The 27,645-nt window shown below is 64.9% G+C and overlaps 1 protein-coding gene across 2 annotated transcripts; it reads left to right on the top strand.

Moving 5' to 3' along the window:
• Positions 1-1,254: 1,254 nt before the first annotated feature.
• Positions 1,255-26,647, top strand: TTYH3 (tweety family member 3; the record flags this gene model as incomplete). Of its 2 annotated transcripts, none has more annotated exons than XM_079718329.1 (14): positions 1,255-1,377; positions 16,507-16,676; positions 16,887-16,998; positions 17,141-17,361; positions 17,657-17,752; positions 17,915-17,987; positions 18,261-18,336; positions 19,418-19,473; positions 20,218-20,310; positions 21,001-21,093; positions 21,486-21,622; positions 23,285-23,458; positions 24,046-24,121; positions 26,573-26,647. In XM_079718329.1, the coding sequence occupies 14 exons, from the start codon at positions 1,255-1,257 to the stop codon at positions 26,645-26,647; spliced, it is 1,575 nt and encodes a 524-aa protein (XP_079574455.1). The 2 variants fall into 2 exon arrangements, with proteins under 2 accessions (XP_079574455.1, XP_079574456.1); XM_079718330.1 differs by lacking the exon at positions 26,573-26,647 and adding an exon at positions 24,824-24,892.
• Positions 26,648-27,645: the final 998 nt, after the last annotated feature.

The following is a 27,645-nucleotide window of genomic DNA, read 5'->3' as shown; positions in this document are numbered from 1 at the left end:
AGAGCTGTCCTTGCCTGCAGGAACCCAGCCCAGCCACAGAGCTGGTCGAGCCCAAGCATGGCAGACAGCAGAGTCCCGGGTGTGGAGACCTGTTTCTCAGAATGCAGGAGGTCCAGAAATGATGCCCCCAGGTGGTGACGAGCCAGAGCCAAGAGGATGCACCCATTGCCCCTGGGGTACACAGAGAGGGGTGTGCTGGGCCAAGCACCTAGAGCGTTTCCAGCCTCCTCTGTCTGTTCATGGGGTCCCCGTCTCAGTCACACACATGAAGACGCCCCATTAGGAAGTGTGGCTGTGTGGCTTCCAGGTCCATATTCAGCCCTCCCTGGCAGCTGCCTGAATTTCTAGGCTCAAGGATGCCAGGACAGGGCACTGTCTTTCTTCTAGGTCTTGATAAAAGACCCAACCTTCCCCAAAGGGAACTGAGTTTATGCCCACCCCTCACACCGGCCACTTACTGGGACTGGGTCACACTCTGATGCTCTGAGCATTTTACAGTCATTGTATTCCCTATTTACAGACGAGGATATTGATGCACAGAGAGGTTAAGTGACTTGCCCAAGATCACACAGCTCTAGGTCACCAAGCCAGGCTTTGCCTCCAAATCATCCGTACTTTACAGACAGGCCACTGGGTCCCTTGCCCGGCGCCGCAGTCTGCGTGTGAGCCACGGCTGCTTGCTGAGGAGCCAGCCCAGCCCCTCCAGGCAGTCCCTGCAGAAGCTCAGTGAAAGTGCAAAGGTCCAACCAACGAGCGAGCGCCCGGGTGAAGCGCAGCTCCACGTGCAGCGGACGGAGAGCCCGCTGCCGGGATTGCGGGTCCTCAGCACCTTCCCCGCCAGGCGCCCCTCGGCCTGGGGCAGGGGCCCTAGTGGGCGGAGCCTCGTCCAGCGTGCCAATGGCGGGGCGGGAGCAGGGAGGGGCGGGGCGCCCGGGCGGGGGGTGCGGGAGGCGGGGCCTGCGGGCGACAGGCCAATGGCGGCGCGGGGGCCGGGCGGCGGGCGGTGGGCGGGGGCGCGCGGAGGCGGCGGCGGCGGCGGCAGCGGCGGCGAACAAAGAGGCGGCGGGCGCGGGCGGCCGACCGGAGCCGAGCGCAGCCGAGCCGGGCCGAGCCGGGCCGAGCCGGGCCGGGCCGGACCCAGGAGCGCGCGGGCGATGCGGGAGGCCAGGCCGGGGTCGGCGGGCCCCTGATCCCTGCGCCCCAGGCCAGCCAGGGAGCCCCGCGGCGGCCGCGCGCTCCAGCCGCCGGCCCGCCATGGCCGGGGTCAGCTACGCGGCGCCCTGGTGGGTGAGCCTCCTGCACCGGCTGCCCCACTTTGACCTGCACTGGGAGACCACCAGCAGCCAGTTCCGGCCCGAGGACACCGACTACCAGCAGGTGACGCGGGCCCCCTGGGTCGGGGGTCAGATCTCGGGTCACGGCCCCTCCATTATGAGGGTCACGGCCCCCCTCCCTGCGGGTCACGATCCCCCTTCCCAGGGTCACGGCCCCCTCTTTCTTCAGGGTCTAAAGACTCCCTATCCCCCACCGACGGTCACGGCCTCCTTCTCCTCCGTGGGTCCTGAGCCTTCCTCCCTGAGGGTCATGGTCGCCTCCTCCTTGAGGGTCTAAAGGCTCCCCACCCTCCATGGAGGATTATGGCCCACTCCTTCTCGTGGGTCACAGCACCCGTTCTTCTGGAGAGCCTCCTCCTGGGTCACAGGTCTCCCCTGCTTGAGAGTCTAAGGAAGCCCCCCCCGGCCCAATTCCCCATAGAGGGTCCACAGCCCTGCAGATTCTAGCCTTCTCTTCTGGAGCCACTAAGAGCCTCCTTTCTGGGGTTGGGAGGAGCCACCTCCTTGCCCTCCACGGAGACCCCTCTGCCAGCTGTCAGTGCCTGCTAAGGCTCCTGACCAGGGGTGGCCTGGGGGTGTTGCCAGGCAGAGCTCCCTACCCAGAGGACCCAGGGCCCTGAGACCACAGCCAATGCCTGAGAACATTGGGTGAAGCCAGGTGGGGATTCCTTACCCGTCACCCCCAGCTGGGGAATCCCACTCACTGCCAAGCGTTTGGTGGGTGAGTGGTCTGGGTAGATGCCAGCCCTCCCTGGCTGGTAATGACCCCGTGCTGGGCGGCCAAGCTGTGGGATGTACACACAGTGCCTGCCCAGAGACCTGGCTGCCTGTAGCCCTGAGGGAGGGAGGCCTGGCCAGAGGGATGCCAGATTGGCCTCAGTCTGGAAAGCTGGAAAAGGGGCTGCGCCTGGGCAGAGCTGGGGAGTGGCACGGACCCTTCGCAGCCCTCTCCCCGAGTAACCAGGCTGTACCAGTGGAGCCCTAGGTCTGGGGTCATGCCAAGCCCAAGCGCCACCCCTGCCACTGAGCCACTGCTGTTTGAGTGCAGGGCAGGGGACCTGGCTGTGGACATTTCCTTCCTGCCTGGGGATCCGGATTCCACACACCCAGTGACTGGGGTGCCTGGTCACCCAGAACGCCTCTGAGTTTCTCTTTGGTGATGAATGCAGAGCCCCAGGGTGGGGTGGGAACGACTTTGCTCGTAAGATGGCCTGGGAGTCCGGTATCCGTGGACTGTGTCACCCCTCTCCAGTTCAGAGCTCTTTCCTCTTTGGTCTCCCTTGTCCAGAGGTGGAGAACCGGAAGCACCCCAGCTCTGCAGGGGAGCCTGCCGCCCCAGCCTCAGTGCTCACATGGTGCCCGGTCCCCCAGCCCTGCTCATCTGTCTCTAAGCAGACTAGAAAGGGGGCTAGGGATTGGCCCATGCACACCCAGGGACAGCAGGATTCTTATAAAACTGGACGCCCGTGTTCTAGAAGCCCAGCCCTGGGGGGCTGACCAGTGTGAGGGCAACACCACTCCTCCGTGCACCCCAGGAACTTCACCTGGGGCGGCTCTGCCACACCTGTCCCCGGGGCCCTGCTTCCACAGAACAGGACAATGTACCTTACTTTAGCAAGTTCTCTGCCACTTGTCAGTTCTGAAGCTCCAGGGGTACCCGGGGTGTCTGTGACCCACGTGGAGCTTTCCTGCTGGCCCGTGGGCTGCCACCTGCCCATGCTGCCCACCACGGTTGAACTGACTGCCATCCCTCCTGCCCTCCGAGGCGCCCGGACATGCCGTGGGAAGTGAGCGAGGGGCCGATGCCTGCGGCCTCCAGGCCCCTCTGCGCTCAGCCCGGCCTCCCGCAGGGCCCTTTGCTCCTGAGAGGGCCCTGGTTTCTGCCGCGGGGGAGGTTCTGACTCACTCTCTCCTCCTCTCCCCGCTGAGCAGAATTAGCTGCTGAATAATTCACGGTGTGGAAAGCAGCCTGGCTCCGTCCCCCGCCACCTCGCTGCTGGCTCAGGGCTGTGGAGCTAGCCAGACCTGGGAGGACCTGGGAGTCGCCCTCCTCCTGCCCTCCTGTGCTGGTGCTTTTGGGCAAGCACTTGACCTCTCTGAGCCTTCACTGTCTCATTCCTGAATCTGGGCTGGTGCGCCTTCTTCGCAGGGCTGGTAGGGAAGTGAGGGCCCCGTGCTCCTGCTCTGTGTTGGGTGCGCAGCCTAAAGAGCTCCCTTTCTGGGTGGGTGGGCGATGGTTTGGCGTGGGCCCTGGCCTAGGGCCTCTTCCTGCCTCCCCTGGGGGAGCATTCCTAGCTGTGGGGGGATGGCCGCCCTCATCCCGATGGTGGGTGGTGGGCCCCGTATCCTCCGGACTTGGGGCACTCCTCTTGGCCTGGGAGCCTGTCTGTGTCTGGCACCCACCTGGGCTGCAGGGGCCTGGCAGTCTTCTCCCCACATGTGGGCTGGGCCAGCTGGGGAGGGGCTTCTGCTTTCCAGGCCGCCCCGGGGAAAGGGGGGGCCTGACGCAGGAGTAGAGGGGTGGTACGGCCTGGGGAGACCAGCTGTTGACCTTCGCTGTTTCCTGTCCACACCATCCACTGCTGGGAGCCCGGTGAAACCCACTGGGAACCCCGTGGGCCAGACCCTGTTTGGGGCTATCGCTAGCCTTTTCTCACACAAATCTGGAAGATGAGGACAGTCGTCTCCATTGTACAGATTAGCAAACTGAGGCTTAAAGAGGAGATTGGCTGAGAATCACATAGCGAGTGGGTGGTAGGGCCGGAATCCTGCTTCAGGCCCCTTGCCCCTGCCCCCGCTAGGAGCCAGAGTCAGCCTTGGGGGACAGGGGCTTCCTGAGTCCCCAACGGCTGGCCCCCTGCAGGGGATGTGACTGGGGGGTTAGGTGCTGATTGAGGCTGTTCTGCGGGCTCTCAGAGCCCTGGCTGGCCCTAGGCTAGGGGCTTGGAGCCTCTGCAAGACCAAGGATCGGGTTTTGCATCCTAAAGGCTTGTGATTTCTCTTGGCTCCGTATTCCTGAGGCCCCCACCCTGGAGAGGAGGGGCTCCCTGGCCCTGACTTCTGTCTCCTGGGGGCTCGTGCTGTTTGCTGAATGGACAGACTGCAGGAGGGTGCTGCTGCGCGTCCTGTGGGGCCTGATGGCATCTGTGGGCTGGCAGGTGCTGGAAGGGGCAGGCGGCTTCTGGGGTCTGCTCGGTGCCGCCCCACCCCCCGCACCTGCCTGCTTGGCTGCCGGTCCGGCTCCCCTGGGACTGGGCTATTGCCAGAATGCCAGGAGCTCCCCAAACCTGGGGCAGCTGATGGGCGGGACGTTCGTCTTACAGGGGAGGGGTCGGGGAGGGGTCGCAGGCCCAGAGGAGGCAGGAGACTCCTTGGTGGTTGCATAGCCTGTGACCTGATGTGGCTTGAGGCCAATCTGTCCTCCATGGTGAAGGTCAGGGCTGTCATGGCTGCAGGCGGGGGGTGGGGGGAGAGTCTCAGAGCCCTCTCTGCAGACCGGCCGCGGGTGCCTGGCTGCGGGGTGCCCAGCCTGGGCTCGAGTTCTGTAGCTTCCCACCTGTGTGACCTTGGGTGGGTCCATCCACCTCTCTGGGCTTCACCTGGTGGGGATCTGCCCCCTTAACTCCTACCAGCCCTTTCCGACTCCCCCCTCCCAAGCCTCCCACACCCCTGGTGTCCGGAGGCAGAGGTCACACGCACTCTCTGCCCTCAGTCCCTCTCGTTGTCACTCACTGTCTCCACCAGTTAAGGGGAGACTGGAAGCTGTGAGCCGATGAACAGTGCAGCCTGGTATGGTGGTGCTGTGATCAGGTCAGGCAGGACTAGGCCTGCGGAAGTCCAACAGTCACGGAAGGCTTCTTGTAGGAGGCGCTACCTTGCCTACCATGGAGGCGGTGAGCCAGCCTGTAAACGACCAGAAGGCGAGGACCTGCCTGGAGCTTGGCATGCAGTGGGCACACCAGCTCACCTTCCACATCGGCCCAGTGTGTGGGGCCCGTTTCCCATTAAAGCCCTGAGTGCTTGGATGTTCCCATCGAGACCCTAAAGATAAGACCTAGGTGGTTGTGCAGAGACCTTGGGGAAGAGCGTTCTAGGCGGTGGGAACTGCCTGTGCAAAGGCCCTGAGGCAGAGAGAAGCCTGGCCCTCAGCCCAAAATAAGGGAGTCCCTCTGATCTGAACATGCTGCTTCAGAGCTGGTGAGTGGTCTGTGCCCGGGGTTGTGTGAGGCTAGCCTGGAAGGCCACTTAGGCAGGACCCACAGGAGCCAGTAGTCTCCTAGCAGAGACCACAGCACCCTGGTGTAATGCTGTGACTCAAGCAGGGTCAGCGTGTGCCTGTGAGTGAGGCTGGCTCCGTTGGCACCATCTCCACAATCAGGAGGAAATTCACTCTGGTTAAAAACAGCATTTATCGCCTCTCTTCTTGTTTATGAAAGTAAGACACATTCGTGGAACACTTGGAAAATAGGAAAGAGTGTGGAGACAGGAAAAGAAGTCCCTCTAGCTGGAATCTGTCCATGCGCTTGTAACTGGGGAGGGGTGCCACCTAAGACTAGAATTTGTCACCTGCTTTTAAACATCATGTCTTTTGGACCATGTCCTTGGTCCATGGTTCTTGGTGCTTGCCCAGCATCCCACGACACCAGTCAGGATTCTGAGGCTGCAAGTGACAGAAACGTGCCAAACGTAACAGAGCACATTGAGGGGCTGCGTGGAAGCTTCTAGAGCACGCCCTGCGTGGACAGCAGCTGTGAGGGTGCAGGGCCTATGCATTGGTGGGGGGACAGGGAAGCCCCTGCTAGGCAAAATCAACTTTGTCTGTTTCGCTCTTAGCCAGTGCCCCGGCGCTGGGGAGAACCGACTGTCACGTGGCCCTTTGGCTGGGAGGTGAGGCTGCTGGCTGCCTCTGCCACCAGGTCTACACCTGCTGAGGGGTAGGGGTTGGGGCCAAACTCTTGCCTGGCGCTGGTGTGGGCTCTGCGCCGCCAGGCCCCATCTTTGGGCCTTTCTGGGGCTCCTGGTTTTCTCGGGTCTGAAGATGCGATGACCGGCTCTGTCCCCAGCACTGTACTGCCCTGCCTGGGGGACAAAACAGCTGGGAGGGCGCCTGTTTTGGCTCTGACCAGGGACTCTTGGTCAGGCTCTGGGCTGGGTGCTCTGTGGCTCTGACCCCCAAGCTACAGCTGCTCTACCGAAGAGGCTCATGGCGTTTGTTTAGTACGCTGTTTGTTTCTGGGAAGCCAAACAGCAACACTACAGAAGTGAAACCGAGGCCCCTGCCCAGCCAGCATCAGTGGGCTGGGAGACACGGACAGGCTTCAGCTCCAGCCCAGCGCTGCCCTGCCTGCGGCCACAGCCCCTGTGCGCTTTCCGAGTCTGGTCCCCCCAGCAGGTGCTAGTCCAGGAAGGCTCAGAGGGTGTTGGGACCAGACCCCCACTGGCCAAGGCAGCTCTGCTGAGTCCTTGGCTGGAGAGGAAGAACCGAATCTGATCCAGCCCAGGGACTGGATCACAGAGAGAGAAAGTGCCCCATGTGGCCCCCGAGGAACTGGGGCACGTGACAGAGGGCGGGTGCAGCAGGACCCAGGAGTGCTTGGCTGCGCCCATTGCTGCCTCCTGGGATCTGCGGGGAGCCCACCCTAAGCCCTGTGCTGGGCCGGGACACACACATGGCCCCCAGGCGGCTCTCAGGGGCTTCCCAGGATCTTGGGGAGGGTGAGGACCCAGACCCACGGTCGGGTTGCTGCAGCTCAGCGTGGCGAGGCTCTCATGGCACACACCAGGCACCGTCGCCCAGAGCAGGGAGCCGCACGCTGCCAGAGGTGGGCGGTACTTTGCAGAGGACACCTGTGGCTAAGGTCCCAGGCCTGCCCGGGGGTCCCTGCTGCAGAGGGGATGCAGATGCCCCAGAACTGGGTCTGCACCTGCCCTGCTGGACTCCCGAGGGGCCCGTGCGCCGCGGACACCTGCTGAGGCAGCGCGTGCCACGGACGGGGCTGCTGGAGGCTGCAGTGGGCCTCCAGGCCTCCAGCCCAGTGTCGGGCAGGACAGGGCCTGCGCCTGGTGCCAGCTGGCCCTGAGGCTGCTCTGGTTCTTGTCCAGAGTCGGGGCAGGCGCCCAGTGTGCCCTCAGGGAGCAGGGCCAGGGGAGGGTTAAGTGACTTCCTGGGCTGGGCCTGGCGGAGCTGAGGGGTGCCAGGGTCTGCACGTGGGCTGGGCAGGCTGCCGGGGGGGCGCCGCCTCCCTTCACACTGCCCCCCACTCAGGGCCTGGGCTCTTCATGTGCCGCTGGGCTCGTGCACACACGCAGGCTGCAGCCCCCGCTTGGTGCGCCCCTCCCCCTCCTGGGAGGTGGCTGGCTGAGGCTGGGTCCCCTCAGAGGGGCAGGTGGGCTCTGGACGGTAGGTGTGCCAAGGGCGCTTGGTTTTGTCCACAGCACCCTCTAGGGCCAGGCGTGTCCTGTGTTGGCCGAGGGCATGGGGTGAGGCCGGGCTGCCCAAAGCCTGAGTGGCCCCTTGCTTCTGCCTCAGAAGAGCGCCAGGCACGGCGCCACTCTGCCCGGCCCCCCTGCTCTGGCCCCGTGCGCCCTGGGCTGGGTTCCTGACCGTTGTGAGGGGCCCTCCAGACTGCTGACCCCCGAGTCGGGTTGGGCTGTGCCCCCGGGTGGAGACGAGCCCTGGGCTGGGCTCTGGTCTGGATGATGGATGTGACTGCCCGTCTGGTAGCTCCTGGCTACATCTGAGGCCTGTCGCGTGCGCCCCCAGGGGTGGCGGGTGGAGGGGCGCTTGCAGACGGGCTGGTGAAGAGCAGAGGTTTCTGGGTGTCAGGCTGGGGGACGTGTTAGGGCGCCGGGACCGAAATAGACACGCTCGCGGCTTCGAAGGCCGCGCCGGCGCCGTGTTCTCTGGTGTCTGTTCCCTCCGCCAGCAGGCGGGGTGTGGGCGGCAGGAGAGGGGGCCTCGGTGTCCTTCCACGTGGCCCACACAGGCCTGGAGGGCAGCAGGGAGTGCTGGGCCTGGGGGGTGACCGACCAGAGCTTCTCTCTGGGGCTTCACCCAAGTCCCGCCTCGCTGGGCCTGTGTCCCGGTGATTCCTGGCGGGGCAGGGTGGTGTGTGCCCGTGAGGATGGGAGGTGCAGCTGGAGTGTGTCTGTGTGCAGCCTGGTGGCCTGGACCTAGGACCTCAGAGTGAGGGGACTTAGACAGAGAGCTGGACCCTTCCCGGGCTGCTGCGTGCTGGCCGCTGGCTGTGCTTTCTCCAGGCATGGCCACGAGCTCACCATCATGGAATTCGTGAAACCCAAGCCTGGCTCGGTGGAAAATCTGTTTCTAATTTCTGGCCGGCATCTGGGAGCCACAGCCAAGTGTGTTCGGGCTGGGGAGCAGCGGGCTGCACACCCGGCTCAGCTCCACGGCCCTCAGCACCCAGCCAGCCCGGCCCAGGGGGTGAGGGAGCCTCTTCTGGAACTTTCCTCGGGAGGCCTGTGCTGGCTCACACGCTGTCTCCATTACTCAAGTGTGGGGGCCCTGGGTGTCCCTCCTGGCCCCAGGCCCCTGGCCCGGGGGATGGGGGCCACCCCTGCCCTGGGTGGTCTGGGGACCAACAAGGCCGTGTGTGTAGCTTGGCTACAGTGGGTGCTGAGGCAGAGGGCCAGCGCTAGGGGAGGGGGCGGTGCCATGTGGGGTGCGTCCTTCCCAGCGGGAGACCCCAGACGTCGGAGCTGTGGCAGCAGCTCAGCCTGGTGCCCCTCCCCGTTCCTCTCCCAGGCCCAGGGCTCCAGCCAGGACATCTCTGGGTTCCTAGAGGGTGCCTTGGGGTGTGGGACGCTGCCAGCCTCCTGGATGCCCTGACCTGGTCTCTTCCTCTGGAGAAGGGCCTTTGGCAGCCCCAGGGCTGGGGTGGACAAGCCCCAGAGGCACTGGAGGGGTCCATGGCTCCCCCTTGCCACTCCACCCCTATCTACTGGAGCCGCTGCTCTGCTGTCAGGGGCTGCAGGCTCAGGCCTGACCCCTGCCTTGGTCACAGCTGCCAGGGCCCCCCAGGATGTAGGTCTGCAGCCTGGACCTGGCGCCGGGCCCTCACTCACACTGTCCCTCTCTGGGAGTGCTCACCCCACACCTCACCGTGCCCTGCTGGCACCCGCTGACCCTGTAATGGCAGTTTAGGGCACCCCCTGAAGCTTCTGCACCCCTCCCCCGATCTCCCTGGTTCCCACAGTCTGTGCTTCCACGCCTGCACTGCTGGGGTCTTGGGAGATGCCAGCCCACCAGGAGCTGTGTCTGCGGGTCCCATGCCCCCCATTCCCAGGGCCAGGCCTGGCACTGAGTATGGACACCATGTGTGGCTAACGGTCCTCAGCCTGGGGCCAGCTCCGGGCCGGAGGCCCTGTGCGTGGTGAGTCCGGCCTCCTACTCCAGAGAGGCCGGTGTGACCAACGTGAGGACACAGGAGTGCGGGCTGGTGAAGTCCCAGGTCCCTGGTGGAATTTGGACTTGCCTCCTCTTGGAGCCTTGCTCTTTACCAGCTGGCCAGGCCACCTCCCCCGGAGAGTTGGTACAGGGGGAGGGGGTCAGGGCCCAAGCGGCAGGGGGCAGCCCTTCTCCAGGGGCTCCCGCCCTGGCAGGCACACAGCCATCCCGAGTCCCTCTCATCCGCCCGGCAGCGGTGGGACCTCAGCCTGCGGTCACGCCCCCGGGCTGGGATTCCGGCCCCACCCCACTAGCACATGACCTGAAGGAAGAGCCTGATCTCCGGGAGCCTACCCGAGTCACCCCTGGACTGCTGGTCCCAAGTCTCCCTGCCAGCGCCGGCGCCTGGGTGCACGTGATTTCCCACAAGGAGGCCCCGCCACTGGGACGGCAGGGTGGCGGGGAAGCGGCCTCTGGCGCTGTGCTTGGGGCAGCCATAGGCCCATACTTCCCATCAGAACCTCCGTGAGGGTCTCCCCGTGGGGCGGTGTCTCCCCAGCCTGGCCGCGGGCTCGTGGTGGCCTGCAGGGGGGCTGAGTGGACGGGCCAGCTCTCGGGGTCAGTTGCTAGTGGCACGGCCGGGGTGCGTGTTCAGCAGGCAGTGTGTCCGTGCTGCTGCTGTGCTCCCCGCGTGTGGCGTGCTCCCTCGCAGGCTTCCATGCCACGTGCTGCCAGGACGCCTAGCTGAGCTGCCTGTGCAGGTGACACGTGGAGGTGCTGCCCCAGGGTCACGCGTGGCCCTGCCAGCCTGGTGGCCTGGGGCCTCCTGGTGCAGCCTGAGCCGGCGCTGTGTGGTGCACGTACCCGTGCGCTGACAGCCCACATCTGGGCTGTGCCCAAGCAGCAGAGCGGGCGGTGGGGGCCAGCAGCAGGTCGTGGCGGGGACAGGCCTGCAGCCTTGTGCTCTCTCACGCCGTGGCCTCCCGGCTGCGATGGGGCTCAGCCTCTGCTGCGCGGGCTTTTATTAGTAAGATTTGGTGACACACCATGGCCCTCCCCTTACAGGGCCGGCTGGATAGCCCCCTTGTAGCCCGACTGCCAGCAAGTCTGAGGCTGAGCTGGGGGTCCGCTTACCCTGTTGGGACCACCCACCTGCCCAGGGAGCCCGCTGAGCCTCACAGGGACCACCTCTGCCCTCGTGCCCCTGTCCCTTGTCCCCTCGCCGGGGCTGGGAGGACCTGCTGGAGGCCAGGGACTTGTTGGGTCCCCTGATAGGCCTCAGATGTGGGCCTGGGCCTGAACTGGGATGGAGTGAGGCTTCAGACCCTGAGCTCTGGCTCATCAGGTGTTTCCAGAGCCGGTGGGGACTTTCGGGGCCTTAGGGCCTGGGGGGAGCGCCTGGACATCAGGGCCGGGCAGGGGCCTCCTCGGTGGATACATTCCACGGCAGGGGCTGCAGGGCCTTGGGAACGGTGGGGTGGTCTAGGGCTGAGAAACGGCAGCCAGAGGGCCGGGAGGGGTGGGTGGACAGGCCCCCCCCAGCCCAGTGCACGTGTGTCCACGCCAAGTCCTCACAGCGCAGTGCTTGAGGCGCGCTCAGGTGGCGGGCGGCCAGCGCTGTGGCCCGCGGTTGGGATACGGGCCCCAGCGCCTTGTCTCGCCTGACTGAGTGCTGACATCACTTCCATCACAGACGGAAAATTCCATTTGGTCAGAGCCCAGATGCTGATCAAACATTTCCCATTCAGAGGGGATGCCAGGCCGTTGAAAGGGAAGGCGGGGCCACCACGGGAATGCCAGGGGAAGGCTGTTCTCTGGACGAGGGCAGAGGTCAGGCCAGGCCCCCCGGGCCCCTGGGCGGGAGGAAGCAGCTGCCTGCTGCCGTTCGCCCCAGGCCTGGCTCCTGCACCCACGTGGGCCCTGCTGGTCTGCAGCAGTGGGCTGGGACCCTGTGTCATCCAGGAAGAGGGTGCTGTGACCTCTCCACAGGGCTGAGTGAGGCTGTCCTGGTGGAGGCCCCACAGCCTGCCTTCTGGGGCTGTGCCAGGGGCCCACAAGCAGCCCGGTGGGGTCCAGGTTTAAGGTTGGCCTCGTCCCGGAGGCAGCCGTCCTGTCAGAGAGAAGACTGCCCCAGCCTGTCAGAGCTTGGGGTAGGGGGCAGGGGCCCCGTGTTTCTGAGTGTCCACTGTGGGCCAGGCCTCAGGGCCAGAGGGGGCACCACCTCAGCTAAATTGATGAGCTTAGCGAGGCCTTTCCAGCACCCCCTAGGGGAGGTGTGGGCAGACAGACCCAGCGCTTAAATGGTGGAAACAGGGCCCTGTCCTCACAGTCAGGAAGGGCTTTCTGGAGCTGGGCAGACAGAACAGGAGGGCAGGGGGCGGAACCCCAGCTGCCCAGACGCCTGGCTTCCTGTGTGTTGGGCTAAAGAGGTGACATATAGCACCTGGGTCTCTGCCTGTCCTTGCCTTCAGGGAAGCCTCTGGAAGTCACTCCCCTGCCCTCAGGTACCCCTCCCGGAGCCCCGGGACACACTCTCACCCTCAAGGCCCTGGACCTGGGGCTCCCCAACGCTGGGCCTGCCTTGCCCCTGCCTGTCCCTTGTTCAGCCCGTGAGGCGGGGGTGGGACAGGAGGCTTCTCCCCCAGGGCTGTGACTTTTAGGGCCCCCAGGTGGGTGGCTGTGCCTGTGCGTTAGGCTGCCCTCGGCTGGCTGACGCCTCTCGCCGCTCCCCGTCGCTGGCAGGGGTCCTATGCCCAGGTGCTTCGGAACCCCTCCCCGCCTGCCCCCCCAAGACCACAGAGCTTCCAGCCACAGGCTGCTGTTGGCACTACTGCTGGGAGCTCAGGGGCAGCAGCTTCACGTGCGTGTGCGTGCGTGTCGGGATGTGTGTGTGAGTGTACATGTGTGGGTGTGAGTGAGCATGTGAACACGTGTGGGCATGAATGCGCGTGGGTGGGCGTGAACGTGCACACGCTCACTTTGTCCGTGAGCAGCCTGGACTCCCCTCCAGCAGCTGGGACACCGGCTCCCTGTCCCCAGCCCCCCCGGCTGCGTGGGTAGAGCTGGCCTGGGAGCAGCACCCTGAGGGCTCCCCACGGAGGCACTGTTCTAAGTCTTTATGGGCATTAGCTCATTTCATCTCATAGCAGCCCTGCTAGGTAAGGGAGTGACGCCACTCACTGTCCCTGTTCTATACGCGGGAAAACTGAGGCACAGGGCCACTGACTCACGGTCACATTCTAGAACCAGGCAAAGCAGCATTCGAACCCCAGCCCTCTGGTTCCCCTCGAGACCAGCCGCCCCTCTGGGCTGGGTGGGAGCCACTCCCCCGCACCTCTGTCCAGCAGCAGGCGGTTCTGCCTCCTGGTGGCGACACCCGGGGTGTCCCTCCCCTCGACCTCTGCTCCTGGGGGACTGGGCACCAGCAGGGACGGCAGCATCACCATAAGCCGGCCCTTCTCCCACGTGACAGCTGGGAGGGACTGGGAAATGTCACATTCCCAGAAGAGGAAGCAGGGCCTGCGGGAGACGCACTGGCTCTCACGTGGCAGAGCTGGGAGCGGGCCAGGGGCCTCCCACGCTGGCTGAAAAGAGCTACTGACAGGTTTCTGGGTTTGTGTTTTAATTATAAAGGTAGTACGGTTCGTGGTTTAGGAAAAAAAAAAAAAGATAACCAAAAAAGGAGAAAAGAAAAAATAAGAACCTAACAACAAAAAACAAACCAAATCAAAGCTGTAGGAGATCCAAGTGCGCCTCCCAGGTGCCCAGGCCTGGCACAGCGCCTTCTGGGCACTGTCAGCTGTGGTGGCCTCTGCCCAGAGTGCACTTCCCTGACCTGCTGGATGAGGATGTGCCCTTGCAGACTTGCCCTGCTACTCCTGCCTGTTCTGCTTTTTCTGTTTTTCATGGCCTGGCTCACATCCAGCAGGCCCCAGCCCCTGCCTCCTGCAGCAGCCAGGCAGCCCCGAGGACGGGGGCTATGCCTGTTGGGTGCCTACCAGGCCCTGGAACCTGACACGTTTCCCAGAAAAGCCGTGAGCTCAGCTGTGCCCCACCCCGGCCTTGCCCCAGGTGCTAGGATCCTGCTTGGCCAGTGACGCTTATCTTACCTTAGTTTTCTCATTTGGCAAACTGGAGTGGGGGTCCTGGCGCCACCCGGGCGGTGGTCTAGGCCCGCGAGCTCTTTGGCAAGCCCCGATGACCGTGTGAGCCCTGGCCTCACGGGCTGCCAGGCTGGGTGGACTCAGGGCCCCAGTGGGGGTGCCGCCTGCCCTGGGCCCGATTCCCCGGCTCCCTCACCCCAAGAGGGGTTTCCTTGCGGGGGTGTGTGTAGATGCGCTGATTTCAGCATCAGCTCCAGGCGAGCTGTGTTCCGCACGTGGGGGCGGGTGACGGGATCAGGCGGGAGAGGAGGTGGCGCGAGGTGGGGGGTGGGCCTGCCGGCCTGAGGACCGTGGCAGGCGGGCTCCGGCTGGGGCAGGAGGGGCCGAGCTGGGGCTGGCGGACCGGCTCGCAGAGCCTCGGGGGCCAGGCTGGTGAATCAGGGCTCGTTGCTGGTGGAGATGTTTAGGCAGGCGTGTGGCGTGGTCTGACTGAGGATTTAGGGGAGCAGCCTGCAGGCGGGGGCGGCAGCGGCTCATCTGCCCTTTGCCTCTGACCTGTGCGGAAGGGAGCGGCAGGGCCTGCGGCCGCTGTGCTTAGTCTCTAGCTTGTGCGTGTGAAGACAGCCCAGGAGGCCGTGCTGTTCCTCGCACCCTGATGTTTGCTGTGGGGTGGGGCGGGGCTTGTGGCTGACACTAGGCCCCTTAAGGTGAGTCCGCTCCCCCATGACTGGCGCCTGCCCCTCTGACGGCCCTTAATTTCCACCGGAGACCCCCTGCTGTGGCCTGGCTGGTGTCCCTGTGTGAACTTGGACAACCTCCCTCCCCCCGCCCCCCCGCCACTGGCCTCGGAGTCCCCTCTGTGACGCGAGCACCCTGGGACCTTGACAAGGTGTGCTCTGGAGCCAGCACCCTGGGCCCGCTCCCTTCCCCCACCCAGCTGGTGGGCCAGGGTGGCCAGGTCCTGTCAGACCCTCCTGCCTGTGCTGCAGCCTCGTGGCGGTGCCCCGGCCTTTCCCAAGAGGGTGCCCCACCCTGGGCCTCACACGGGAGGGCAGAGGCGCAGCCTCCAAACATAACATGTGCTCCCAGGGCACCCGCGTGGCTTTGGATCATGGCTGGAGGTGCAGGCCCCGGTCAGGGGGAAGGTGGGAGAGCCCCGCCTTGGGTGTGGGAGTCAGCCAGGGATGGAGGGCTGGGCAGGCTGGCTGCCTGGGAGGGCAGGGGGTGCCGTCCTGCATCTGCTGCCTGGCAGCTGTCTCCTGGGAGACAGCCGCTGGGCACCAGGGCTGTGATCCAACGGTCCCAGTGCCTCTGTGGCTGAGCCTCTGGTCCCAAGGGGGCCCCGCAGGGGGCAGGCAGGCCTGGGGCATTCCACCCCCGGTGGCTCCCTAGGCTCACGGCCACATCGCTGGATGTCAAGACGCGAAGAGGGTGTTTCCAGGTCCCCCTGAGGCCTGCTTGTGTAGTAGTGCCAGCAGGGGCAGCTAAGGGGTGTCCATGGTCACACCACCGTGGGGTGGGCACCTCTCTGTGGTACTTACTTGGACACCCCCCCCCCCATGAGGTGTACATGGTCAGGGCCAGCCTGCTGCCCTGCAGCCCTGTGTCAGCTACCACTCTCAACCCAGCAAAGCACGTGTGGGCAGAAAGGCTGTGATGTGGGCACATGAGTTCTTCCTCCTTACCTCCTCTGAAGCTGGTTTTTTAATTGGTGAAATGGTGGTGAAGCACTGGGCCAGGCAAACTGAAGAGCGTGGTGCCCAGGCCAGGCCGGGCTGGTGCCTGTTGTGACAGATGAAGGCTCTGGGCTGTGTCCCTGTTACTCTGTCCACCTGAGGCCCCAGTCCAGGACTGAGCCCACAGCGCGTGTCACCACTGGATCCAGTCAGTTGCTTTCCATGGGGGATGCTGGCCTCAGTGACAGAAGGGTGCCGCAGGGCACTTCCTCGTCCCCTGGTGCCTCTGGGATGTGGTTGGAGAGTGCTGGCCCTTCGGGCTGCCCGAGGCTCAGGGGCTCACGGAGACGGTCAGATCCAGAGCAGTCTCAGCACTCAGGGTGAGGATGGTGACGGTGCTAACGGCCCCACACCCAGGGCCCTGCAGCAGGTGTGGGTGGCCTTCCCTGAGACTCTGTGCCTACCTCTTGGGGGGAGGCAGCATCACCCCGTTTACAAAAGAGAAAACTGAGGCTCAGGGAGAGTAAGGGCCTTCCCTGGCCACGTGGCCAGTTAGCAACTGTGCTGGCCCTGCCCAGGGTCCCCCGCCAGCACCTCCTCACAGCGCCTGGGCCGGAACCCCTGTTCAAAGATATGTGCCTTGGGCCCTGGGGCCAGGAGGTGGTGGGCTCCCACGGGGAGCACACAGGGCCTGGGCAGGGTCAGGAGAGGGGACCCCATGGTCTTGCCCACCTGGGCCCTCCAAGTGGGGCTTAAGAGTCTTGGTGTCTAGGAATGAACACGTGAGTCTGGGGTCCCGAGTCTGGGTGACCACAGGCACATCACCCAGGTGCTGGGAGCCTCTATCCCCAGGGCTGGGGGAGGGTTCAGTGGGAGAGCGTGCTGGTCCCTTGGCCCAGGCGCAGGTGGGACTCGCTGGTACTGCAGTTGGGGGCAGAGCCAGGGCAGGGGCCCCACCTCCAGCACCACTTCCCAACCTCCCTCAGGCGCTGCTGCTGCTGGGGGCGGCCGCGCTGGCCTGCCTCGCCCTGGACCTCCTCTTCCTGCTCGTCTACTCCTTCTGGCTGTGCTGCCGGCGGCGCAAGAGCGAGGAGCACCTGGACGCCGACTGCTGCTGCACCGCCTGGTGCGTCATCATCGCCACTCTGGTCTGCAGGTGAGCGCGCGGGGCGGGCCGGGTGGGGGCGCGGCCAGCGCGGGGCGCGGCCAGACTGGGCGGGGCGGGCAGGACGGAGGGGTGACTGGGCCGAGAGGAGAGGGGCCGGGTGGACCGGCCGGGGCCGGGGCGGGGCAACTGGGGGTGGAGCGGGCCGGGGCTGTCGGGGCTCCCGGGCCTGTGCCCTCATGCGGCCCCGCCCTGTCCCAGCGCCGGTATCGCCGTGGGGTTCTACGGCAACGGGGAGACCAGTGACGGCATCCATCGGGCCACCTACTCGCTCCGCCATGCCAACCGCACGGTGGCGGGGGTCCAGGACCGCGTGAGTGGCCGCATGGGACGGGCCTCTTTTCCTGCTCCTAAACCGCGTGTGTGCGCGTGTGCCCCAGTGTGTGGGAGCGAGGCGTGGGCGTGTGTGGGAGCCGGCCGGTGCCCCAGCTCACACCACCCCGAACCTGGCGCAGGTGTGGGACACCGCAGCTGCCCTGAACCGCTCGGCGGAGCCCAGCCTGCAGAGCCTGGAGCGGCAGCTGGCCGCCCGGCCAGAGCCCCTGCGGGCAGTCCAGCGGCTGCAGGGCCTGCTCGGAACGCTGCTGGGCTACACGGCTGCCATCCCATTTTGGAGGAACCCAGCCGTGTCTCTGGAGGCGCTGGCCGAGCAGGTGGACCTCTATGACTGGTACAGGTGCGGCCCTCTTTCCTGCCTGCCCCGCTCGGCTACCACTAGTCTCTGTGGGGCAGTCGGCGCCCAGCTCCCAGCGCCTGAGGTCTTTGGGGGCGAGGGGCTGGGTCCCCTGGTGGTCACTGGCAGGAGTCCCCCATGGGGACATACGTTACAAGAATGAGGGCAGTCTCCATATCCCAGAACTGCCTGTGGACGCTCCTCTGGGCTGTTTGCCTGGCTCTGCCCCAGCTCCCCCTTTCTGCTGCCCTGGGATTGGGCCCCCTGTGCCCGGCCCATGTGTACGCTGTGCCCCCAGGTGGCTGGGCTACTTGGGCCTGCTGCTGCTCGACGTGGCCATCTGCCTCCTGGTACTGGTCGGCCTCATCCGCAGCTCCAAGGGGATCCTGGTCGGGTGAGTCTGTGGGCCCTCGGGGCAGGGGGAGGGGGTGGGGCACCTGCAGCGCCATGTCCCGAGTCAGCCCTGTCCCACCCTCCTGTCTGCGGGTCCAGCCTGGCGTGGGGTGCAGCCCTCACCCCGGCCTGGAGGGTGCTGACTGACTCTCTTTGCCCCAAGGGTCTGCCTGCTGGGGGTCCTGGCCCTGATCATCAGCTGGGGCGCACTGGGCTTGGAGCTGGCCGTGTCTGTGGTAGGTGATGGAGAGGACAGGTGATCCCCGTCTGCTGGCCGAGCACGGGGGTTGGGGTTGGGGGACGCCACACTCATCGCCCCTCCCCTCTTCCCCTGGGGACCCGCCACGGGCACACAGCACGTCAGTCCCCGCCGCCCGCAGACTCACGCCACCTTCCTGAGCCAAACGCAGACCCTGGGGGACCAGGCTCCACCCCTGAGAGCTGAGGGGTCTGGGGCCGGGGGACGCCCAGCTCAGTCATCCCATCCTCCTTGCCTGCACCCACCCCAGGGCTCCAGCGATTTCTGCGTGGACCCTGACACCTACGTGACCAGGATGGTGGAGGAGCGCTCGGTGCTGAGCGGGGGTGAGTCTGTAGTTGTGTCCCAGCCACATGTGAGTGCCAGCTCCTGCCTGTGGGGCCACGGGCCATCTGGGTCAGGCCTTGCGCTGGCTCCGTTGACAGGTGGCGAAAGTCAAGTGTGGGGCTTTCTTATGTTTCCGACATAAGTTCCGTAGGAACCCAGATCTTGGCGGCCAAGTATGGGTGCGGCGCGGAGAGGCTGCCCTGGGCCGTGATGGACCTTACTCCTGGCTCCCATCATGCACTGGATCCCAGAGAGCCACCAAGAAGGGACCAGAGAGCACAGGGCGGGGGGCAGGTGTTAGGCAGTTGGGGTCCAAGGCTTCTTCCCCAGCTCTGGCTGGGCTTGAAATCTCTTAGGTTTTCAAAATCAGAATTATAAGTGAATCCCCATCTCTGAACGTTAGACACTGAATCAACAGCTGTTTTAATGGGGATGAGCAGGCCACCTGCACGCTCCGGCTTCGTGTCCCCTCTTTGGGGTGACATCCTGGCCTAAGAACTGTTCTGCCCAACTGGCCTGGGAGCAGATGCCTGCCCAGGTGACCTCTGACTCCTTGCCCACCCCCAGTGCCCTGTCTGCTGCTCCCCAGGGAGGGGAGATATGAGGCTGCCCCCCCAAGAGAGAATTGTGCACATTTCAGGGACATGGCTCAGAGCAGAAGGGCCTCGGCCCTGGCCCCAGGCTCCCTGGAGACCATGTCCCCCCTCACACCTGCATGCTCACAGATAACAGACAGGTGCACACGTGTACACGCACACACACATATGCAGACGTGCGCATAGACACCCGTGTGTGCAAACGTACAGGTGTTCACAGATATACCTACATACATGACATGCAGACACAGCCATACATGCAGATAGGTGTGGGCACACGTATATGTGCACACGTGCAGATACGTGCATGCACGTAAAAAATATATACAAGCAAGCACACGTATGTTCAGCATACACGCAGGTGTGGAGACACCCATATACACGTATACACAGACACGCGTGTGTAGATACAGATCACATGCAGGCGCACACAGGCACACGCAGACGGCTGGCGTGGCTCAGCCGCCCTGACCTCTCTCCACAGACATCCTTCAGTACTACCTGGCCTGCGCGCCCCGTGCCGCCAACCCCTTCCAGCAGGTGAGAGCTCGGCTGCTCCGGCCCCGCAGAGCATCTGGTCCCCTGGCCCCCGCCCCCAGGTGCCCACAGACTACGAGGCCCACTCTCACACCTCGTCAGGCCCCTGGGGCCCCAGGAGCTGTCGGGAGGCAGTTGGGCGAACGCCACGTTGACATTGCTACCTGCCCCCGGGGTGACCACCCTGATGGCCTCAGCACAAGCCTTTTGGGGTGGCCTGCTTAATGCCCTCAAATCCCTGGGACTCCTTTCATTTCTCAGGCTGCCCCAGCCATCCCTGTAGGGCAAAGCCGATTGCCTGGCGGGTGTGGGAGGAGCCCAGGGATGCCCCATGGAAGCAGGGGTCCTGTGCCTGCTCTGTGGAATAACTGGATGGATGTTGTCATGATGGAATTTGAAGGGAAGCCATGTAGCCCACTGCCTGTCATTCCACGTAACTGTGTGGCCCTCTGGGGTCCTCAGCACTGTTTATCTGCTCTAAAGACGCTGTATTTTCACTGTGTTGCCTCTGGGGTGTGTGGTCATCTGGGGGGCCAAGGAAAGGTGTCCCACAGGCCCACAGAGCAGACTGCCGGGCACAGCCATCCCACCCCATGAGCTCGTGGCCTCACAGGCTGGACGCCCCTTGGGCCGGCAGAAGCCAAAGGCACTGGAGCTGGCCTGCGCCGTGTGTGGGTGGGGACCTCGGGGAGGGAGAGATGGCTGCCCCCACCCCCGCTGGAATCAGCCGGCCTCTCTGTGGAGCAGAAGCTGTCGGGCAGCCACAAGGCTCTGGTGGAGATGCAGGACGTGGTGGCTGAGCTCCTGAAGACCGTCCCGCGGGAGCACCCGGCCACCAAGGTGAGGGGTTGTGGGTGTGGTCAGTGGAGCCAGTGGGATTCCTCTTCTCGTCACGAAAGGGAGGTGGGGTGCGGACACTGCTCAGGCTGCCTCCCGGGGGACCCTGCTGGGGGGTCTGGCCTTCTCTCCCACCTGCCATCCTTCCCTTCACATCCCCGAGGATTTTTGGTAGGTTTTACAATGCAGGCACATACACACACACTCACACACATGCGCGCACGCGCACACTCAGAAACATGCACACACACACATACACTATAGGACCAGTCTCACTCTGCACAGAGTATCTTGGACAATGTTTTGTCCCTTAAGATATTCTGAAAATTTCCATTGTCTTAAACTGTTCCTTAAAACGTGATTTTTAAAAGAACCAGGCCCGTGTCAGGGGACACGCGGGCGTTTGCTGTTTCTCCCGTTACAACGAAGGCCCCGCCCTGGTGGCCGCGTTGGGCAGGTGCTGTGCGTCCCACGCTCCTCGCTGTGCTCCTCACGTCTTCAGCAGCCCCCTGAGACCAGGGCACAGACTTGGGGGTCCCCCTTTCTCAAAGCCAAGGGTCCTCAGGGCCTTTGCCGGGACTGTGGGGGTCAAGGGGGTCTCGACGGCAGAGTGTGGGGCGGAGGGAGGCCTGTGGCTGGTTCAGGACCCTTTCCGGAACCTTGTGCCGACCTTGCGTGGTCCACGCCCTCCAGGACCCCCTGCTCCGAGTCCAGGAGGTGCTGAACGGCACGGAGGTGAACCTGCAGCACCTCACCGCCTTGGTGGACTGCCGCAGCCTGCACCTGGTGAGAGCCATGTCCTAGAGCCGGCCCAGCGCGGGGAGCGGCGGGGAGCAGCGGGGAGCAGCTAGGGGCAGAGTACGGGGAGGGGGGTGGCTAGGGGAGGGGTGGGGGAGGGCAGGGGAGGGGAGCAGCTAGGGGCAGAGGAGGGGGAGGGGAGGGGTCGGGGAGGGGAGCAGTCACAGGGCCTCTGCCCAGCCTCGCGTCGGGGGCGGTGCAGGCTGCTGGGGGCTCCCTGTGCACACTCCATCTCACCCTGTGCTTCCCCGTCTCCCCCTCTCTCTGTCTCTCTGTCTCTCTGTCTCTCTGTCTCTGTCTCTGTCTCTGTCTCTCTCTCTCTCTCTCTCTCTCTCTCTCTCGGGGTCCGTGTCCCCGTCCCCATTCCCGCCTGCCCTCAGGACTACGTGCAGGCCCTCACAGGCTTCTGCTATGACGGCGTCGAGGGCCTCATCTACCTGGCCCTCTTCTCCTTTGTCACAGCCCTCATGTTCAGCTCCATCGTCTGCAGTGTCCCACACACCTGGCAGCAGAAGAGGTGAGGGGCTCAGGGAGGTCCTGGAACCTGCCCCAGGCCACCCAGCACCTGGGGCCGTGCCTTCTGGACACCCCATGTCGTAGCCAAGAGACAAGGAGGAAGGCCTCCTCCCCTCTTGACACTCCCGGGGCCTCTGTAGCAATAGCCCAGAGGCGCTCCTGGTCCGGGCGACACTCGAGTCTGGAGGAGACAGGGAGAACGGGGGTCCCCTGCCTGCTGCCGCTGGCTCTGTGCCCACAGCCCTCCCCACTTCTGACTGGCTGGGCTCAGGATGTCTCATCCATCCCCCCACCCCTGGGTGCAGGTGTGCAGTGCCGTTGAGGGGGGAGACCAGCTGCCTGGGGAACTCGGAGCTTCTGCAGGAAGCGCCCCACATGGCCCTGGCCTCCGTGGCCCCCTCAGCTGGGTGACCAGGATGGCAGCTACCTCCCATGGGCCACTGTGTCTTTATCTTTGAAGTAGTGGTGCTGGTGGCCCCTGCCTCAGTCTCCCCTGTCAGTACTGGATTGAATGGTACATGGGTATGCCAGGCCCACCTTCCTTGAGCCCCTGTGGTGTGTCTCCCATTTGGGCTGTGGCTGTTTCTTGGTGGCCCAGCTTGTTTGGCAAGTAGCCCAGCTCAGATCTCTTCCTTTTGTCTGGATTTCTACTCTATTATTTTCTGTTGGGATGGTGTTGCTGCTAGCGGTGGCAGTAATGGTGAGGATGATGCTAGTCACGGTGGCGGTGGAGGTGTAGTGATTGTGATGCTGAAGAGGGTGAGAATGGTGATGGCAGTGGTGCTCATGGCAGTGGTGATGGGGGCGGTAGTAAAGATGGTGGCCGTAGGGGAGCGGCTAAGAGCACATCCCTGGAACCTCATGGCCTGGATTCAGATCCCAGCTGTATCTTTGCTTGTTGGGTGACCATAGGCAAGTCACTTAACCACTCTGGGCCTCAGTCTCTCCCTGCCTGTAGGATGGGGGTTAGAAGAGTACATCCTCTTAGCGTGACGTGAGCACTAGATGAACCACTGCATGCAAGCGCTCGGCCCTGGGCTTGGCTGGGAATTGGCACTTGGCCAGTTGCTGCTGCGACCCCACTTGTCTCACTACGAGGGGCACGGCGGAGGGACCCTCTGCTCAAGGCCGCCCAGCCGGTGGTGGGGAGGTGGGACGTGAGCCCAGGCCTGGCTGGCCTGTACCCTCACCACCAGGCAGCCCAGTCCCAAGTCCCGTCCAGACCAGGCAGCACGTGGGGCACCACACACCAGAGCACCAGAGGCCTGGCCCGCAGCTCCCTCGCCTCGCCCTGCAGCGGCCTGGCCGGAGTGGTGGGCGGGAGCCAGAGGGCAGCGGAGTCTGGAGGGCTGGGCTCAGGCCTCCCGGGGCGGGCTGCGACAGCAGAGCCCAAAGAGCACCCTGCCTTCCAGGCACCTGGCCCTCTGTGCTCCCCTAGGAGGGGTCCTGTCCCTTTTTTTTTTAGACAGTCGATGTCCGTGTGTGCAGGCTGAGGTGCAGGTTCCTTGGTGTCCCCGGGTGACTTACCCACAGCCCCATTGTGGGTAGGTGACAGAACCAGGATTGGAACCAGCTACGTCTGCACAAGAGCTGAGCCCCTGTGGGTCTTGTGGCTGGCTGCCTCACGCCAGGGCCTGAAGCTGTGCTGGGTCCCTCCCTGCAGGGGCCCTGATGAGGATGGGGGCGAGGAGGCCGCCCCAGGGCCGAGGCCGGCACACGACAGCCTCTACCGCGTCCACATGCCCAGCTTGTACAGCTGCGGCAGCAGCTATGGCAGCGAGACCAGCATCCCGGCCGCAGCACACACTGTCAGCAACGCCCCGGTCACTGAGTACATGTGAGTGAGTCGTGCTGGGAGCGGGTGGGGTGGCCCAGGTTGGGACGGCAGACCCGAGCCCTGGGATAGGCTGCCTGGGACTCAGTGTGGCCGGCATGCACGGCTGCCGTGGCTTGGAGTGGGGATGCAGCCCCACTGCAGCGAGCAGGGACTTGAGCTGCTGCAGCGGGGAGGGGTGGGGCCTTGGATGGCGGAGGGGCCTCCCCGGGGGCTGTCCGGGCTCTGGGTGGGCTTGGCCTGCTGCTCCCACATGCCTGGGTCGAGGCCACAGGGAGGCCACTCTGTCAGATGGAGGGTCTGCGTTTCATGCAGGGAATGACATTGCCAAGGGCCCTGGGCCTGGCCGCATGGTGGGCAGGCAGCCAGCGGGGCCGGGCTGAGGCTGGCAGGTGGCCACCACGGGCCTGCTCGGAGCCCTTCACTGTGTGCCAGGTTCCCGGGACCCCAGGCCCTTGCTGGCGGGCAGTATGCAGAGTGGTGGGGAAGATGCATGGAGTCGTCCTAGCTCCAGAACGGGCCCTGTTGGCCCAGGGCTGGGACTGCCGTGGCCAGTGGTCACTCACAGCCCCCTCTTCCTCTCACCTCAGGAGCCAGAATGCCAATTTCCAGAATCCCCGCTGTGAGAACACCCCTCTCATTGGGCGCGAGTCCCCGCCGCCTTCAGTAAGTCTTGGGGCCGGAGGGTGGGTAGGGGCCCCGCCCCGCCGCCTTGTGTCCGCTGTGGCCTTCACAGGCAGTGCAGGCCCTGCAGGCGGCTCCGAGCCTTCAGTGCCAGGGCTGAGGGTGGATCCCAGCCAGGGCTCTCAGGCAGGCATCTGGCCTGTGTAGACGGGGCTGGGTGAGCTCACAAGCCCCTGTGAGGGCCCTTGCATCTCTTCCCACCCCAGCCGTGCTTCCTCTTCTTTTCCTTCCTCAACTTCCTGGACTCAACCCAGGTCTCGTCTCCTGGCTCTTCCATCTGTGCCTGGTGTCCCCTCTGGTCTTGGGAAGGAGATACAGAAAAGGGGACAGGGTGGGAAAGGAGCTTGTAGAGAGGCCGGGGCCCCTGGAGGGCTTCCTGGAGGTGGTGGGCCTCAAGGAACAGGGCTAGAGAGGCTGAGAGCCACCTTGCTTCAGAAATACCCGCCTGCACGTGGGGCGGCCCCGTCATGCCCTGCAGCACAGAGCAGGCCTGGGGTGCCCTGGCCTCGGACCTGGCCCTGGCCCAGGCTGTGTGGGTTCTCAGGCCGTGTCATGCTCGGGGCACCCTCCTGTCGGCACTCTGGTCTGCACCCAAGGCCTGCTGTGGGCCGGCCCCCACCCTGGCGTTGAGGCCACCCTCTCTCTCTCTTTTTCCTGCACTCCTCCCACCCCGGGCCCTCCTAGCGCTATCTGGCTGCCCTGGACTCTGGCGGCCACACGGGCTGGCAGTTTAAGCCCATGAACAGTGCCTGAACGCTGTGGTGGCTGTGTCCTCAGAGTGACAGGTACTGACCCACCTGGGTCCCCTGCCCTGCACCGCCTGCGCACCCACACCTCCGTGCCTCACACCCTTTGCTCACTGCTAGCTCATCGCCAGTGCTGGCTCATCAGACAGGTCCCAGCGCTGTCTCGGCTCAGCGCCCACGGGGCCAGCTTGGGGCAGTGCAGGTGGGTGGGCTTTGTGGCCCCTAGCCCAGCCACAGAGACCCTGGCCCTGGGCTGTCACCCTCACGTCAGGGGCAGTGAGCCCCTGCACAGAGCCCCCTCTTCACCCCTGGCCCAGCTGCAGCTGGCCACTGCCCATCTGTCACCTCCCAGCGAGTCGGCCACCCAAACCCGTGTGTGCGTGCACGCCTGTGCCTGGCGCCCTGGGGTGCGGCCAGCAGGCCCGGCCCTCGAAGGGCCGCCCCACGTGTCAGGAAGTGCACGCAGGTGCGTGCAGAGGGCCACGCGAGCCGCTGCGGCCCTCCTCACACCGTGCCGCACGCCTGCTCGGGCTCGTCAGCGGTCTGGGCTGCTGCCCACCGTGCCCCACCCCGTGCTGCATGTCCCTGGAATGACATGGCTCCCAGTGCCCGCTCATCCTCCTCCCAGCTCGCCTTTGTGGCCGCTGACGGGCGCTCACAACCTTCTCCCTTCCACGAGTCCTGGGAGGGCTCTCGGGGCCCAGGGGAGATCGCCTGTCCTGATCTGCACACTGTGGTGTGTGGCCTCGGGTTCGGAGCCCCCAGGGATTGCTGGGGGCATGTGGCTGCGGGGTCAGCCTGCCAGGCTCCTTCCCACTGGCAACCCTTGGCACGTGCCTTGGCTTTTGTCCCCCAGATGGGCGTGTGGCCCCTTGCACACTGCTTGGTTTTAGCACACGTCTCTTCCACGTGTGTTCGTTGTGAGCACACGTGCACATGCATGTGTATCAAGTGAGGCCTTCATGCTTCAGGTTGGACAAGAGTGGCCGAGATGTGCTGGCTGTCCCCGTCCCCAGCTGCCTTTGTCCCTGCGTCCGTGACCCACAAGGAACTCCCAGTTTGGTTCCCATCTGAGTGGGTGGCAGCATCACCCCAGCCTGAGGGGCCTTGGTGGCTTCAGGGTCCTCCTTCCCTGGGGTGACGGGGCAGAGCTGCTGTGGAGCCTTCTCACTCCCGTGACCTGTGGTGCCTGCCACTCTGGGCCGTTGGGGACTGTCTGTGCCTTGGACACAGCCTGAGCCCACACACTCCTTCTGGCTGCCCAGCCAGGATCCCGCAGCGGGAGGAGGAGGCATGCCGGGTGCAGCGGGGAGCCTCCAAGCTCTGGTTCTCGCCGGGGCAGAGCGCTGCCTGGCCTGATGCCACATGCCCAAGTCGGGAGCAGGGGTTGCTCTGCTCATCTCACTGGGAGAGGGCGCTGGTCCCTGTCCGGAGCCTGGGGAGTGGCCGGCCAGACCTCTGACCCCCGGGGCTGTCACTGCCCCCAGCCCCGGCCAGGGCTCAGGAGTCCAGGCCCTGGACCAGCTGGCCCCTCCCGGAGCCCCTCCTCCCAGGGCTCTGTCAGCTGTGCCACTGTGTGGTCCTGCCCCATCCCACCCCGGGGTGCTCCGGCTCACCCCATGGAGGCCCTGCCCTGCTGTGCCCGGTGCCCGCTGACCACCTGCCCCCTCCCCTTGTCTCCCCGCAGTACACTTCCAGCATGAGAGCCAAGTACCTCGCCACGAGCCAGCCTCGCCCCAACTCCAGCAGCAGCGGGCACTAGACCGCCCGACAGCCACCCGCCCCACGTGCCAACCACCCTGCTCCTCCCCGGGCCGGCCTTGCTGCTTACACCCGCGGCTGCCTGCCGCACCCTCCGCGCCCACCCCGCACCTGCTGCCGGTGCCTCTGTGGCCACTCGCCCCTCTCCTCCCCTTCCTGCAGGGGCGTGGAGATGCCCGGCAGGCTCCTGCTGGTGGTGACGCAGGGGCTCTGGGCCCACACCCTCTCCTTGGGTCACACACCTGGACACCTGGGGTTGCTGCTAGCGACGCCCGGGCCCTCCCGGCCCCCAGCCCCATGCCCCTCTTCCTCCGAGGATTCGGGGATTTGCAGAGCCCTGCGCTGGGCCAGACGTGTCGTGCTGGTGCTGCCCCTGCGGACCCCTGCCGTCTCCTCGGCTGGCAGCTGCCCCGCCCCATCCCTCCCACAGCTCTGACGCTTCTCCTGCTCCTTGGATGCTTCTGTGCCTCACCTCTTAGTTCATAGGCAGCACGGTGCTCCCCGTGTGCTGGGCATCTGGAGAGACGGCCGTGTGGACCCACCCGCCTGCTTGTCTCCCATGCGTGGAGACCCTCTTGTGGCGCCTTCACATGCCTCTGCAGCATCTGTAACTCCTTCCTTCCCTCGCCCCCCACCCCACCCCAGGCTCTCTACATCGGGTCCCCACTTTGTCTGCTTCCCTCCTAGCAGCGCTCTCTCCCTCAGCACCCACCCCGCTTGTGGCACCCAGCCCTCCCCGGCGGCAGGAGACAGCAGGTGCCACGCGGAGCCCAGGCTGCTCATCGAGTGCTGGCCGCCCTCTTGGTGCCAAGACCCCTCCCCCACCCCAGAGACTTGACAGCTTCATCCGGTTCATTTTTTGCACTAACCATATTTGTCATCTCTAGGGCAGGCGGGGTGGCAGGCCGAGTGGCACCCCCTTTTCGGTTCCTTTTCCATCCAGGACAGGCACAGTGTCCCAGAGCCGGCTGGGGGGCTGGACCCAAGCTGGCTGTGAAT

This window comes from Hyperoodon ampullatus (genome assembly GCF_949752795.1).
Source record: "Hyperoodon ampullatus genome assembly, chromosome: 14".
NCBI lineage: Eukaryota > Metazoa > Chordata > Mammalia > Artiodactyla > Ziphiidae > Hyperoodon > Hyperoodon ampullatus.
The sequence above is the reverse complement of the archived record's forward strand: the minus strand, read 5'-3'. Positions and strand labels throughout refer to the sequence as shown.